The sequence below is a fragment of the Rhinatrema bivittatum genome, chromosome 2 (assembly GCF_901001135.1).
Source record: "Rhinatrema bivittatum chromosome 2, aRhiBiv1.1, whole genome shotgun sequence".
In the NCBI taxonomy this organism is placed as follows: domain Eukaryota; kingdom Metazoa; phylum Chordata; class Amphibia; order Gymnophiona; family Rhinatrematidae; genus Rhinatrema; species Rhinatrema bivittatum.
The window spans coordinates 816,662,860-816,679,669 of NC_042616.1; the positions used below are offsets into that span (position 1 = coordinate 816,662,860).

General features: G+C 52.6%; 1 protein-coding gene across 1 annotated transcript in view; it reads right to left on the reverse strand.

The window, feature by feature from the left end:
- Positions 1-16,810, reverse strand: part of LOC115083416 (casein kinase II subunit alpha-like) — a 101,404-nt gene that overhangs the window by 25,144 nt on the left and 59,450 nt on the right. Inside the window, exon 6 of the mRNA XM_029587222.1 lies at positions 16,749-16,799. Coding sequence (XP_029443082.1) covers positions 16,749-16,799 — 51 coding nt within the window. The remainder of the gene's footprint in view (positions 1-16,748; positions 16,800-16,810) is intronic.

The window sequence follows — 16,810 nt, forward strand, 5'->3', positions numbered from 1 at the left end:
AGCGGCAGTTACTACCCTTAACAGAAACATGGGGGTAACCTGCACGGAGCGGCAGTTACTACCCTTACCAGAAACATTGGGATAACCTGCACTGAGCGGCAGTTACTACCCTTAACAGAAGGCATGGGGGTAACCTGCACAGAAAGGCAGTTACTACCCTTACCAGAAACATGGGGATAACCTGCACGGAGCGGCAGTTACTACCCTTACCAGAAACATGGGGATAACCTGCACGGAGCGGCAGTTACTACCCTTACCAGAAACATGGGGATAACCTGCATGGAGCGGCAGTTACTACCCTTAACAGAAACATGGGGATAACCTGCATGGAGCGGCAGTTACTACCCTTAACAGAAGGCATGGGGGTAACCTGCACAGAGCGGCAGTTACTACCCTTAACAGAAGGCATGGGGGTAACCTGCACAGAGCGGCAGTTACTACCCTTAACAGAAACACAGGGGTAACCTGCACGGAGCGGCAGTTACTGCCCTTACCAGAAACATGGGGATAACCTGTACTGAGTGGCAGTTACTACCCTTAACAGAAGGCATGGGGGTAACCTGCACAGAGCGGCAGTTACTGATCTTAACAGAAACATGGGGGTAACCTGCACTGAGTGGCAGTTACTACCCTTAACAGAAACATGGGGGTAACCTGCATGGAGCAGCAGTTACTACCCTTAACAGAAGGCATGGGGGTAACCTGCATGGAGAGGCAGTTACTGCCCTTAACAGAAACACAGGGGTAACCTGCACGGAGCGGCAGTTACTACCCTTACCAGAAACATGCGGGTAACCTGCACTGAGTGGCAGTTACTACCCTTAACAGAAGGCATGGGGGTAACCTGCACGGAGAGGCAGTTACTGCCCTTAACAGAAACACAGGGGTAACCAGCATGGAGCGGCAGTTACTATCCTTAACAGAAACATGGGGGTAACCTGCACGGAGTGGCAGTTACTGCCCTTAACAGAAACATGGGGTAACCTGCACAGAGCGGCAGTTACTACCCTTAACAGAAGGCATGGGGGTAACCTGCACGGAGTGGCAGTTACTGCCCTTAACAGAAACATGGGGGTAACCTGCACGGAGTGGCAGTTACTACCCTTAACAGAAACATGGGGGTAACCTGCACAGAGCGGCAGTTACTACCCTTAACAGAAACATGGGGGTAACCTGCACAGAGCGGCAGTTACTACCCTTAACAGAAGGCATGGGGGTAACCTGCACGGAGTGGCAGTTACTGCCCTTAACAGAAACATGGGGGTAACCTGCACGGAGTGGCAGTTACTACCCTTAACAGAAACATGGGGGTAACCTGCACAGAGTGGCAGTTACTACCCTTAACAGAAACATGGGGGTAACCTGCACAGAGCGGCAGTTACTACCCTTAACAGAAACATGGGGGTAACCTGCACGGAGCGGCATTTACTACCCTGAACAGAAGGCATGGGGGTAACCTGCACGGATTGGCAGTTACTGCCCTTAACAGAAACATGGGGGTAACCTGCACGGAGCGGCAGTTACTGCCCTTAACAGAAGGCATGGGGGTAACCTGCACGGAGTGGCAGTTACTGCCCTTAACGGAAACATGGGGGTAACCTGCACGGAGCGGCAGTTACTACCCTTAACAGAAGGCATGGGGGTAAACTGCACGGAGTGGCAGTTACTGCCCTTAACGGAAACATGGGGGTAACCTGCACGGAGCGGCAGTTACTGCCCTTAACAGAAGGCATGGGGGTAACCTGCATGGAGTGGCAGTTACTACCCTTAACAGAAGGCATGGGGGTAACCTGCACGGAGTGGCAGTTACTGCCCTTAACAGAAACATGGAGGTAACCTGCACAGAGCGGCAGTTACTACCCTTAACAGAAGGCATGGGGGTAACCTGCACGGAGTGGCAGTTACTGCCCTTAACAGAAACATGGGGGTAACCTGCACGGAGTGGCAGTTACTACCCTTAACAGAAACATGGGGGTAACCTGCACAGAGCGGCAGTTACTACCCTTAACAGAAACATGGGGGTAACCAGCATGGAGCGGCAGTTACTACCCTTAACAGAAACATGGGGGTAACCTGCACGGAGCGGCAGTTACTACCCTTACCAGAAACATTGGGATAACCTGCACTGAGCGGCAGTTACTACCCTTAACAGAAGGCATGGGGGTAACCTGCACAGAAAGGCAGTTACTACCCTTACCAGAAACATGGGGATAACCTGCATGGAGCGGCAGTTACTACCCTTAACAGAAGGCATGGGGGTAACCTGCACAGAGCGGCAGTTGCTACCCTTAACAGAAGGCATGGGGGTAACCTGCACAGAAAGGCAGTTACTACCCTTAACAGAAACATGGGGGTAACCTGCACGTGAGTAATATGGTGTGAGTCACTCTCTCCCTGCACCTCAGGTGTAATCCCAGCTCTGCCACTGGTGCTGTGTGCAATCTCAAGGGAGACACTATAGCAAATGTTACTTACCTGTACCAGGTGTTCTCACAGGACAGCAGGATGTTAGTCCTCACATATGGGTGACATCATCAGGATGGAGCCCAATCACGGAAAACTTCTATCAAAGTTTCCAGAATTTTGATTGGCCCCTACTGGGCATGCCCAGCACGGCACCAACCCTGCAGCCAGCAGGGGTCCCCCTTCAGTCTTGTTAAAAAGCTGCAGGTAGTGCTGAAAATAAAATAAGAAAATGTTACGAACCCAACACCACGGGGCGGCGGGTGGGTTTCATGAGGACTAACATCCTGCTGTCCTGTGAGAACACCTGTTACAGGTAAGCAACATTTGCTTTCTCACAGGACAAGCAGGATGGTAGGCCTCACATATGGGTGAGTACCGAGCTGAGGATGTCCGAACATGCACCAAATGTACCCAACGACGTGCAACAGGCACAACAACTGGGGTGGAATTTGGTAGAGGGCATCATGAACCCCACCAGGCAGGTGGAAGGGTGTGGGTACGTCACATTGGAAATAAGTTACGCAGGACAGATTGGCGGAAGATGGAATCTTGTCTTCCGGCTTTGTCCAAGCAATAAAGGAAAATTAGTTTCTTACCTGATAATTTTCGTTCCTGTAGTACCAAGGATCAGTCCAGGACACCTGGGTTGTGACTCCGCACCAGTAGGTGGAGACAGAGCAAAACTTGTGGGCGGAGCCATATATAAGCCCCTGTGCCAGTCACAGCCCCTCAGTCATACGTAATGTCAAAGTAGCCATGCAACCAAGTAACAAAACTGGCTAGAAAAAGCACTTCTAACTTTAAACTAACACCAAAAACTCCTACTCGAACCGGACTCCCCAACCGGGAGAGCTAAACAAGCGAACAGCAGAACTAAGAAAACATGATGAGCGGACTCTCCGTTACTGTAGCGAAGCCCTGCGGGCGGGATCCTGGACTGATCCTTGGTACTACAGGAACGAAAATTATCAGGTAAGAAACTAATTTTCCTTTCCCTGTACGTACCAGGATCAGTCCAGGACACCTGGGATGTACCAGAGCTAAGTTATCGAGGGTGGGAAGCAGAGAGTCCCGCTCGGAGTACCCTCTCTCCAAAACCCCCGGAATCGTTAGCCCGGACATCCAACCAGTAATGCCGGATAAAGGTATGCAACGACTTCCAGGTAGCCGCCCTGCAAATCTCCTGAGGCTACACCTGAGACGCTGCCACTCAAGACGCAGCTGGAGAGCGAATCGAGGGAGCCCAAAGACCCACGGGAAGTGATTTTCCCCCGCACCAAGTACGCCGAACCAATGGCCTCCTTGAGCCAAGTGGCAAGCGTCGTGCGGGACGCCGCAACTCCTTTCTTTGAACCAGAGAACAAAACAAAGAGAAGAGCCGTGACCCGAAATGGATAATTGACCTCCAGACAGCGAAGGGGGGATCTTCGCACGTCAAGCTTCCGTAAGTCCCTCGCTACTGGATCAGAGGGCTCCCAGACCGCAAAAGCGGATAGCTCAATTGAAAAACATGGAAAAACCGACACCCCTTTCGGCAGGAAGGAAGGAACCGTCCGCAAATAAACACCGGAATCGGAAATATACAAGAAGGGTTCCCTACAGGACAAAGCCCGTAACTCCAAAGCACGCCATGCCGAAGTAATCGCCACCAAGAACACCGTCTTTGACGTGAGAACCTGAATAGTTAAGCGTTTCAAGGGTTCAAACAGCGCCGCGCATAAGCGGAGAGAACGGAAAGGAGGTTCCAAGCTGGACAGGGGAGACGCAATGGAGGACAAAGGTGCTTAGCTCCCCGAAGGAAATGGGAGATATCCGGGTGAAGAGTCAGGAAAGGACCACGGACCTTACCTCGCAAACAACCAATCGCCGCCACTTGGACCCGTAGGGAACTACAAGCCAGACCTTACCTTTGGCAAGACCTGCCTGGAGGAACGCTAGAAGCCGCAGTAGGGACCACCCCACGCTGCACGCACCATTCCTCCAATCCACCCAGACACGGACATAAGCCAGGGACGTCGCCTGTGTCCTGGAACGTAGCAACGTGGCTACCACCGCAGCTGAGTAAACTTTTCTCTTCAGCCGAGTCCTCTCAAAACCATGCCGCGAGGCAGAAGTGATCCGCAGTCTCCAAAAAGACGGGGCCCTAATGGAGTAGACCCGCCATCCCCTGGAGCTGAAGGGGTGCCGCCACTGTGAGCTGGACGAGGTCTGCGAACCCCGGCCGGCGCGGCAACTCCGGTGCCACCGGGAGCACGTTGGCTGGGTGCAACTCTATGCGCCGCCGAATCTTGCCGATCATCGGCCACGGGAGAAACCACGTACAGCAGAACATCCGTCGGCCCGGGAAGCGCCAACGCATCGACGCCTTCCGCCCCCTTATCTCGACTTCGACTGAAACATCGCTGAGCCTTCGCGTTGTGCCACGTGTCCATCAAATCCATGTGGGGCACTCCCCAATTCTCGCAAATGAGAGGCAACGCTTCGACCACCGGGATCCAGGCGATGCCGGCTGAGAAAAATCCGCCTGAACGTTGTCGACTCCTGCACCGTGAGAGGCTGCTATGTGGCTGAGATGGAGTCCTGAACAGACCATTAAGCGCTGAGCCTCCTCCGCCACCTGTGGGCTCCTTGTCCCGCCTTGGCGGTTGATGTAGGTCACGGTGGTCGCGTTGTCCGACAACACTCGGACCGCCTTTCCCCGCACTACCGGTAGGAAGGCTTGCAGAGCCCAACGGACCGCTCTGGTCTCTAGTCTGTTGATAGACCACTGGGCTAGCGACACTGACCATAGGCCTTGGACCGAGCTCCCTAGGCAGACCGCTCCCTGAGCGGAGAGGCTGGCATCCACGGTCACCACCGTCCAATTTGGCACCAGAAGAGACACTCAAGAGGACAGATGACTGGAATCCAGCCACGAGAGCAGGCTGGACCTCGCGAGCCCCCCTAGTGGAAGCGGTAAGTGGAACTCCTCGGAAACCGGCGCCCAGCAAGATAGTAAGGACGACGGTAAAAAGCCGCAGATGAGCGAACGCCCAGGAAACCAGCGCAGGCGTGGAAGCCATATAACCCCGGACCGCAAGGCAGTCGCAAACAAGAAGCGCCGTACTTGAGCTGGCAGCTCGTATCTCCATTCGTGTGACAGGGACCTCTAGCCCTGCGACGTGTCGACAACGGCTCCCAGAAATTCCAAGGTCCGCGAGGGTGCCCGATGACTCTTGTTGAAGTTGACCACCCATCCTAGGGACTGCCAAGGTATAAGACCCTGGCCAACTGACAACAGACATTGATCCTCGGGCTTCGCCCGAATCCACCAACCGTCCAGGAACGGATGGACCAGGAGATAATACTGGCGCAGCCGCGTCGTCACCACGACCATCACCTTCATGAACGTGCGGGGGCCGTCGCGAGACCAACCAGGAGCGCTTGTAACTGGCAGTGCCGTCCTAAAACGCAGAACCTGATGAAGAGCAGGAACAACGGCTGAATGCCTAAGTAATGATACGCCTTCGCGAAATCCAGGGAGGCCAGAAAACTCGCCGGTCCGCCCCGCAGCAATTACCGACCGAATCGACTCCATTTTGAAGGGAGAAAACGCGAAGAAAAGGTTCCAACTCGGAACTGTTCATTAATACGTTGAGGACCCACTGGTCGGACGTTATTTTGGCCCATTCTGCGAAGCAAAAAACCAACCTCGCCACTACGTTTGGAACGAAGGACTGAGGCTGCCTTAAGGCATGGACCAGCAGAATCTCAGTGCGAAGCCCCGGGCCCCGCGTCAGACGGAGATCCTCTCTGTCTGTCGGAACGCTTCCCCCTGGAAGGACTGTGGACACGAAGAGACCAGTGAAGACGTCGAACGATAAGAAGGCCCAGAGGACCCCTGGGGACGAGTTATCTTGCTACCTTTGAAAACGGAACCTAGCAGAATAGAAGGACCGAGTTCTGGACCTGTTGTCTGGGAGCTTGCAAATCCGGATCCCATCAAAGGAAAGCCTCAACCTGTCCACTCCTAACTGAATAACAGCTTTTCCCCTGAAAAGCCGTGCCCCAAGGAGAGCCTTGGAGGATCCATCCGCTGCCCAAAAGCGAAGTACCAGCAATCGGCGGGCCGAAAACAACCGCGACCATGAACTAGCCGAAGTACGCCGTAAATTATAGAGAGCAGCCGCACAAAAAGCGATGGCAGCCTGCAGTCGATCCGCCTGCGTGGCCTCATGAACTGAAAAACCTGCCTTCGCCTGTAGAACTTGGGCCCAGTGCAAACTAGCCCGCCTGGCGTAGTTACCACAGATGGCAGCCCGGACCCCTCAACGCTGCAACTTCGAAGAAAAACCTCTGTGCTACTACCGACACCGCCGAAACTACCTTCGGAAGCCGAAAACCGTAGGAGCTCCAGAGCGTCCTCTGTCAGTGGATAAAGCTTGTCCATTGCCTTGGTCCCCTTCAGACCCAGCTCCCTAGTATCCCATTCCGGACAGAAATGTCTGACGCCGAGGAATGGAATGTGAAAGTCACTGCAGGACCAGTGAGCACCAGCAGGACTGGGTCCACGTTCGCACCAGGTCGAGAAACTGCCGGTGGGGCTTCTACCCCTAGGTCGTTGAGGATAGCCGGATTTGTGATGGTTTGTCCAGCCAGCCAGGGCAAAACTGTCCCCGAACGCTCCATCGGCCCCCCCCAGGGGCTCTCCGGGCGGAACAACCTCATCCTGTGAGGGGAACTCAGACTCCGCATCTTACGGGACCGTACCCGGTGGTCGCCATTCCGTTGCTGGAGCCGGGGAGAAGTCTGGGCCCTCCCGGGATATCTTCTTCCATGGACCATCCCCCTTTGGGTAGCCATGCCTCTTCGTGCGGCTGCGGCCCTTGTACTTGAGTACCGTGCGCCGTAGGAGCGCGAAAACGGCCGAAAACAAGGACCCCGGGATTCTGTTTCCATGGACCATCCCCCTTAGGGTGGCCATGGTCCGCTATGCGCCTGCGGCCCTTAATTGAGAACCCTGCGCAGTAGGAGCGCGAAAGCGTCCGAAACAAAAACAAAAACCAAAAACCAAAAAACAAACAAGGACCCCGAAGGCGAGGAGGTCCCAACCCCGCCAGCCTCAGCCGGGGCCTCAGCTCCCCCGGAAGACCCCCCGAGGACCTTTGTTGAAGAGTCTACCCGGGAGGCAAGTCGGGAATCCCTGCCGGTTCGCGCTCAAAAGCGCGGGCTGACCTCAAAATGGCCGCCGCTCCCGCGCCGAGCGGGAAGGGGTCAGCCGGCAAGACTGAAGCGGCCAAAAATGAGCGACGGTGATCGTGCCGATCGGAATCGGCCCCCCCCCGTCTGTCCTGGACGGACCCTTCCGACCGGGACGCAGGCATAGAAAATCCCCTCTTGTGCGAGCCCCGCACGCGCGCCAAACCGTGCCCCTCGGCAACCAAGCGGTCGCGGCGGAACGGACGGCGGACTAACAGACCCGAAAGTACAAGAATTAAATCCTACCGCCGAAAACACTCGCCGAGCCGAGAAAACTTCCCCACCGGTGAATAGACGAGGAGCCACACAAGAAAATAAAAGTACAATTTTTTTTTTTATTTTTTTTTACGCAAACCTGCCGCTGTTCAGAGTCCTGGGTCTCCTGCTTCCGTGGGGGGTGAGTGAACCGGGCTCCCCGGTGTCACCCCCTACGCTGCTGCCTGTGGTAGGCCGGGTCCTCAACCCTCAGCAGCGGCCTCAACCAGGGGGGGATGGTCCCCTCAGAACCTTCCCACCCCCCTGGGAGGCAGGGCGGACAGCTTCCTCTTTTCACTTCTCACCTTGAATTTCTTCTTCTTAATTTTTTTTTTTTTTTTTTTTTAAACCAAAAACCAAGAAACCGAAATCAGTAAAACCACAATGCCCCCGACTGACTAACTAACTAACAGTCGTCAGGCACGCAGAGGCTGTGACTAGACCTGCACCACCTACTGGAGACAGAGTAAGACTGAGGGGCTGTGACTGGCACAGGGGCTTATATATGGCTCCGCCCACAAGTTTTGCTCTGTCTCCACCTACTGGTGCGGAGTCACAACCCAGGTGTCCTGGACTGATCCTGGTACGTACAGGGAATGGGCTGTAAAGGTGTGGAGAGAACTCCAGGAAGCAAATGTCAGGAAGCGGAACCGATCGTAGGTGTGATACTGACGTCGCCATGGCCCTCACAGAGTGTGCTTTGACACGGTCTTGAAGTGGAATGCCCGCTTGCTGATAGCAAAAAGATATGCAGTCCACCAACCAGGAGGAGAGAGTCTGATTACCCACAGGTTGCACTAATTTGATGGAATGGAAAGAGACAAACAATTGAGTGCTCTTCCTGTGGGCAGCTGTACGGTCTAGATAGAAAGCTAGAGCCCGTTTACAGTCAAGGATATGCAGAGCCTGTTCTCCTGGATTGGAATGGGGCCTGGGAAAAAGGTAGGTAGGATAATGGATTGATTGAGATGAAAATCCGATACTACCTTAGGCAAGAATTTAGGGTGAGTGCGAAGTACCGCCGAGTCCTGCAGGAGTTTAGTGTAAGGCGGATAGGTAACTAGGGCCTGCAACTCACCAACCCTGCGAGCTGAAGTGATCGCCAAAAGGAAAATCACTTTCCATGTGAGATAGCGAAGATCACAGGAATGGAGAGGGTCAAATGGTGGTTTCATGAGCCGACCCAAAACTAGGTTGAGGTCTCAAGAAGGGGCCAGAGGACACAGAGGAGGCTTGAGGTGAAGTAAGCCCTTCAAAAACCGTGTAACAAGGAGTTGTACTGATATGGGAATATCCCCGACACCTCTATGGAAGGCGGCTACCGCACTGACATGCATCCTGATGGAGGAAGTTTTTAGACCTGACTGACAAGTGCCAGAGATAGTCCAGAAACTTCGTGATTGGACACTCATGGTACTCTTCTCAGTCCCTTGACCAAGGGACTGAGAAGAGTACCATGACGTAAACCTGGTCCATTTGTAAGAATACTATTTTCTCGTGGAAGGCTTCCGTGAAGCAATCGGGACATGGGAAACTGGTTCAGAAAGGTTAAGTGACTGAAGAATTAACCTTTCAACATCCATGCCGTCAGGGACAAGGCTTGAAGATTGGGGTGGCAGAGGCACCCATCGTTCTGAGTGATTAGAAGCGGGTTCATTCCCAAGGGAATGTGCCTGCGAATGGAGAGATCCTGAAGTATTGGAAACCACACTTAAGAACCTAAGAACATAAAAACATGCCATACTGGGTCAGACCAAGGGTCCATCAAGCCCAGCATCCTGTTTCCAACAGTGGCCAATCCAGGCCATAAGAACCTGGATTGGCCTGATAGCACCCCACTTGGCGCAGCCAAAGGGGTGCTATCAGGATCATGGTTCCCTTGTCCTGCCATAACTTCAAGAGAGTCTTTGAGAGAAGTGGAAGTGGAGGGAATGCATATAGGAGACCAGTTGCCCATGATAGGGAAAATGCGTCTCTTGGCTGATAGTGTTGGCTGCGAGTGAGAGAGCAGAAGTTGTCTACTTTGCGATTTTGAGGTGACGCAAAGAAGTCTATTTGAGGATAACCCCATTGGTGGAAGATCGAGTTCACTACTGAGGGGTTGAGAGACCACTTGTGCGGTTGAAAGGTGCGACTGAGCTTGTCTGCCAATACATTGTCCACTCCCAGCAAGTAGGTGGTCCTGAGGTACATCGAGTGGGAGAGGGCCTCCGCCCATATCTGTGTAGCTTCCTGACACAGAAGGTAGGAGCCCGTCCCTCCCTGTTTGTTGATGTACCACATGGCCACTTGGCTGTCCGTCTGGATCAGAATGACTCAATTGGAGAGTCGATCCTGAAATACCCTGAGAGCATATCTGATTGCTCGCAGCTCCAGGAAATGTATTTGGTGTTTGGCTTCCTCTGGAGACCAAGATCCTTGTATCTGCAGATCAGCCACGTGGGCTCCCCATCCAAGGTTGGAAGCATCGGTGGTGAGAGTTATTTGAGGGTCTGGAGCCTGGAAAGGCAAGCCTTGGAGGAGATTGACCTGATTTCTCCACCAGGCGAGAGACTGACGGAGTGAGTCGGTTACGTGGACAATGGTCGACAGGGGCTGAATGGATTGAGTCCATTGTGACCGTAGAGTCCACTGCATGACTCTCATGGCCAAGCGGGCCACTGGGGTGACCTGAATTGAGGATGCCATGTGTCCTAGGAGGATGAGAAAGCGGTGTGCAGTTGTGGAGTGCTGAGACTGCAGCTGGTGTGCAAGAGAGACTAGAGTGAGAGCTCGCTGTCGAGGCAGAAAAGCCTTTTCCTGTAACGTGTCCAAGTCTGCCCCAATGAACGATAAGGTTTGAGATGGGACTAAGTAGGATTTGTAATAGTTGACGAGAAATCCAAGTGAAATTAGAGTGTGTAAAGTAAGATGCAGGGATGACTGAGCAGCTTGCTGAGTGGGAGCCCTGATTAACCAATCGTCTAGATAGGGGTAGACATGAACACCTTGAGTCCTGAGGAAGGCTGCAACTATGACGAGGCATTTTGTGAAGACTCGTGGTGAAGACTCGTGGTGCAGACGCGAGGCCAAATGGAAGCACTTGGTACTGGTAGTGCTTGGGGCCTACTAGAAACCTCAGGTATTTGCAATGAGTTGGAATTATCGCAATATGAGTGTATGCATCCTGGAGGTCTAGAGAGCAGAGCCAGTCTCCTCTTTGTAGAAGAGAGCCCAAGGTTACCATTTTGAACTTCTCTCACTGGAGGTACTTGTTAAGGGCACGTAGATCCAGAATTGGACGAACGCCTCCCGATTTTTTGGCGATTAGAAAGTACCGGGAATAAAACCCTAGGCTGTGCTGAGAGAAGGGCACTGGTTCTATTGCCTTGGACTGGAGGAGGAGGGAGACCTCCTGTTCCAGAAGGATGGAGTGGTCGATGTTCTCCATGTTGGTAGCGGTGGGGAGTCCGGTGGAATGGAGAGAAAGTTCAGATGATAACCTTGAGCAATATCGCTAGGACCCACTGGTCTGAGGTGATTGAGTGCCACTGGATGTTGAAATGGCACAATCGACCTCCCAATGGTATGCGGGGCAATGGAAGCTGGCTGCTGCTCTCTATGCAGGAGTCAAAAACTGGAAGCAGGGCCCGGTTGAGGAGCTGCTTGTGGTTTTTGTTTTCGTGTCTGACGAGACTGGGCTTTTTGAAACGATCTCGTAGAACAGGTTCTAGTTGGTGGCGGGTAGGACTTCTTCGGGTGGAAGAATGACTTCTTAGAGTCCTTCCAGAAGGGCTGTTTTGAAGAGTACTCAGAATGCATCAGAGAGAGCTGTCTCAGGGTCTCATGATGGTCCTTGAGTTCCGCCACCGTCCGTTGAATCTGCTCGCCAAACAGGTTGTCTCCTACACAGGGCAGGTCGGACAATCTGTCCTGATCTTCAGGGTGAAGGTCGGAAGACTTGAGCCAGGCCCATCATCTTGCCGAGATAGTAGTTGAAGATACCCTGGTTGCAATGTCAAAGATATCATAAGATGATCGTATATCATGCTTGCCTGCCTCAAAACCCTTGATGACTAGGGTTTGGAGTTGCTCAGGCAGGGAATCTGTTAAGTCTTGTATCTGCTTAAATAAGACCCTATTATATTGGGTCACATAGCGCTGATAAGAGGCAATTCTGGAGATGAGCACTGATCCCTGGAAGACACGGCGACCATTGGCATCTAGAAATTTCTGTTCCTTGCCTGGGGGAAAGGAAGTGTGAGGTTTTGATCTCCTTGCTCTTTTCTGGGCAGATTCAAAAACCACAGATTGGTGATCCAATTGAGGCTTGCAAAAACCTGGAGCTGACTGAATGAGTAGGTGGTGTCACCTTTCCTTGGACTGGAGCCACAGAGCCAGGATGTTCCCACTTCTTTTTGAGGAGATCTAAAAGAACCTGGTGGATAGGGATGGAGGTTATTTCCTTGGGAGCATCCAGGAATTGTAACAGCTCCATCATTTGATGCCTGTCATCTTGTTCAGTCTGCAATTGGAAGGGTACCAATTCAGACATCTCCTTCACAAAATTTATGAAGGAAAGGTCCTCTGGAGGAGAACGCTTTCTACTTTCAGTAGGTGAAGGTGGTGAAGGCAAATCGGTGTCTGGTGAAGAAACATCAGTCCAGGTGTCGTAGGGATTAGCACCTGCTCCTCTAGGAACTAGTGGCGGACGGGGCGGTGGGATCCCTGAAGGTCCTGGTCGAGGCTCTGAAGGACTTGAAGGAATAACTGGAGGCACCGATGAAGGCATTGAAGGCACCAGTGCAGGCATCGAGGGCATCGATGGAGCCGATGGACGCATTGGCACCGACGGGTGAATCGGTGGCACCGACAGACGTATCGGCATTGACGGCTGAGGCATCGGCAGAATTCCCGAAGGAGGGATGTGGAACGGTGTTTCTCCTCCCGATGACAACACAAGTGGGGAGGGCACCGGATCCATCGGTGATCCAGGGTCCATCGGTGGAAAAGTGGCCATAAGCGCTTCCATCCTCGAGAGCAGCAGTGCTAACGCTGCTGGAATCGGGTCAGTGGTCAGTTCCGCAATCGGTACCGGTGTCTGTGCTGGAGTAACCTGGAGTCGATGCATCGCCTTGTCGATGGCCTCCTGAACCATCCGGTCCAGTTCTTCTCGGAGACCTAGAGCAAGCAGCCCCAGCTCCAGAACAGAAGGAGGCAGAGGCATAGCCGGAGGGACCACCGTTAAAGGTGGAGTCGCGGCTCCTGATACCCTGTCGGGTGAGGGTTGCCTCGGTGACCCGGGCGCCGAAAAGGTCGGTGCCTTTTCTGGATGGGTTTCTTCGACAGCGGCTCGGACGATGGCGAGGTCGATGATTTCGCTCCCTCGATGGTCTGAGACTTTCGATGCCAGTGGTGATGTTTATCTCTACGATCCCTTCGGTCCTGAGAGGGAGTAGAGGGTGACAAAGGCCGAGAAGTCGTTTATGCCAGACAGTCACCGTTCGATGCTTGCGCGAAGTTGACGGTGCCGGTTCTGACGACGTCCATGCAATGGACGGCGTCGGGGTTTGAGCACGGAAGAGAAGCTCCATCTTCTCCATTCTAGCCTTGCGACCTTTTGGTGTCATAAGGGCATATTTGGTACAGGTTAGGACATCGTGCTCACTTCCGAAACACATTACACAGATTTTGTGAGGGTCTGTGATGGACATGATGCGATTACAGTCCGGCACCGGCGGAATCCCGACGCCATGGCCATGAAAAAATTGAGCCACGGTACGGTCGACGGCCAGTAAGCTGCGAGGGTCAAACTCGACGGTAATCGACGGAAAATGGATAAAAAACTTACTGGAGTACCGCGGCTTGAAAAAAGTTGAAGGAGGGACCCCGGTGGGGTAAATTAAATTTTAATAATTCGGTGAGGAAAATTCCTGTCAGGAATCTCTGCAGAGCTCCTTAACCGCGTGGCTACTGCTGCGCAGAAAAAAGAAGACTAAAGGGGGACCCCTGCTGGCTGCAGGGTTAGTGCCATGCTGGGCATGCCCAGTAGGGGCCAGTCAAAGTTCTGGAAACTTTGACAGAAGTGTTCCGTGATTGGGCTCCATCCTGTGATGTCACCCATATGTGAGGGCTACCATCCTTTATTTATTTATTTATTTATTTATAGGATTTATATACCGGATGTTCCTGTATAATATACATATCACACCGGTTTACAAGGAACAAGAACTATCGCCTCGTTAGCGGTTTACATTGAACAGATTAAACAATTAACAATTAGTAGTTATTTGCTGAACAGTTAACAAGAAACATGAAAGGCGCAAGGAGGAACTTAGTGGAGCTTACAGTGAACCGAAACATGATTATATACATTTCAAAAGTGGACTCTTCGGGAACTTGTATGCCGGGGGCTGGGGGAAGAACGACTAAGCTGAAATTGTCATTCTTCCTGCTCTTAGCTCTCAGGGAATGCTTGGGTGAACAACCAAGTCTTAAGTTTCTTTTTGAATGTAGTATGGCAAGGTTCAAGGCAAAGGTCTGGAGGTAGCGAGTTCCAGAGTGAAGGGCCCGCTGTAGATAGTGTGCGTTTCCTCAGGGAGGATTTTGCCGGTTGGGTGATTAGCCTGTTCTGGTATGCACTTCTAGTCGGTTTCTTGGAGGTGTGTAGCTGAAGTTGAAAAGTTAAGTTGAGAGGAGAGATGTTATGTAAGGCCTTGTGTATCATCATCATGTTATGTAAGGCCTTGTGTATCATCATTATGGATGACATCCTTCTTGTCCTGTGAGAACTCCCTGTATCTCGGGTGGAATCCCAGCCCTCTCACTGGTGCTGTGTGTAATCTAGAGCGAGTCACTATCTCCCTGTGTCTCGGCTGTAATCCAAGCCCTGTCACTGGTGCTGTGTGTAATCTAGAGCGAGTCACTATCTCCCTGTGTCTCGGCTGTATTCCCAGCCCTGTCACTGGTGCTGTGTGTAATCTAGAGCGAGTCACTATCTCCCTGTGTCTCGGCTGTAATCCCAGCCCTGTCACTGGTGCTGTGTGTAATCTAGAGCGAGTCACTATCTCCCTGTGTCTCGGCTGTAATCCCAGCCCTGTCACTGGTGCTGTGTGTAATCTAGAGCGAGTCACTATCTCCCTGTGTCTCGGCTGTAATCCCAGCCCTGTTACTGGTGCTGTGTGTAATCTAGAGCGAGTCACTATCTTCCCTGTGTCTCGGCTGTAATCCCAGCCCTGTCACTGGTGCTGTGTGTAATCTAGAGCGAGTCACTATCTTCCCTGTGTCTCGGCTGTAATCCCAGCCCTGTCACTGGTGCTCTGTGTAATCTAGAGCGAGTCACTATCTCCCTGTGTCTCGGCTGTAATCCCAGCCCTGTCACTGGTGCTGTGTGTAATCTAGACGAGTCACTATCTCCCTGTGTCTCGGCTGTAATCCCAGCCCTGTCACTGGTGCTGTGTGTAATCTAGAGCGAGTCACTATCTCCCTGTGTCTCGGCTGTAATCCCAGCCCTGTCACTGGTGCTGTGTGTAATCTAAAGCGAGTCACTATCTCCCTGTGTCTCGGCTGTAATCCCAGCCCTGTCACTGGTGCTGTGTGTAATCTAGAGCGAGTCACTATCTCCCTGTGTCTCGGCTGTAATCCCAGCCCTGTCACTGGTGCTGTGTGTAATCTAGAGCGAGTCACTATCTCCCTGTGTCTCGGCTGTAATCCCAGCCCTGTCACTGGTGCTGTGTGTAATCTAGAGCGAGTCACTATCTCCCTGTGTCTCGGCTGTAATCCCAGCCCTGTCACTGGTGCTGTGTGTAATCTAGAGTGAGTCACTATCTCCCTGTGTCTCGGCTGTAATCCCAGCCCTGTCACTGGTGCTGTGTGTAATCTAGAGCGAGTCACTATCTCCCTGTGTCTCGGCTGTAATCCCAGCCCTGTCACTGGTGCTGTGTGTAATCTAGAGCGAGTCACTATCTCCCTGTGTTTCGGCTGTAATCCCAGCCCTGTCACTGGTGCTGTGTGTAATCTAGAGCGAGTCACTATCTCCCTGTGTTTCGGCTGTAATCCCAGCCCTGTCACTGGTGCTGTGTGTAATCTAGAGCGAGTCACTATCTCCCTCTGTCTCGGCTGTAATCCCAGCCCTGTCACTGGTGCTGTGTGTAATCTAGAGCGAGTCACTATCTCCCTGTGTCTCGGCTGTAATCCCAGCCCTGTCACTGGTGCTGTGTGTAATCTAGAGCGAGTCACTATCTCCCTGTGTTTCGGCTGTAATCCCAGCCCTGTCACTGGTGCTGTGTGTAATCTAGAGCGAGTCACTATCTCCCTGTGTCTCGGCTGTAATCCCAGCCCTGTCACTGGTGCTGTGTGTAATCTAGAGCGAGTCACTATCTCCCTGTGTCTCGGCTGTAATCCCAGCCCTGTCACTGGTGCTGTGTGTAATCTAGAGCGAGTCACTATCTCCCTGTGTCTCGGCTGTAATCCCAGCCCTGTCACTGGTGCTCTGTGTAATCTAGGGTAATTCACTTTCTCTCTCTGTGTTAATTCACTCACCTGTAACTGGATAAGTGGAACAGTGGCCGACTTGTTAAAGGTTTCTATGGAAAAAGCATTGACGCAGCAGACATACTGTTCTTCCCTTCTCCCCTAAGGAAAATGTCATACGGACCAGCAGCCATGCTTCCACTGCAGAGCTGGCTGCACGCTTCTTTCTGACGTATTTTCCTGAGACTGCATAGACATTCGATTTGGAGGAACAGTACCATAAAACCCCCAAACTATTTTAATTAATCACACTGCAGGGAGGATAAGAAGTGACCAACCTTAAAATCTGTGTTGTTGACGTGCTCGAAGACCAGCGCAGGTGTCCGCGACTGCAGGGCAG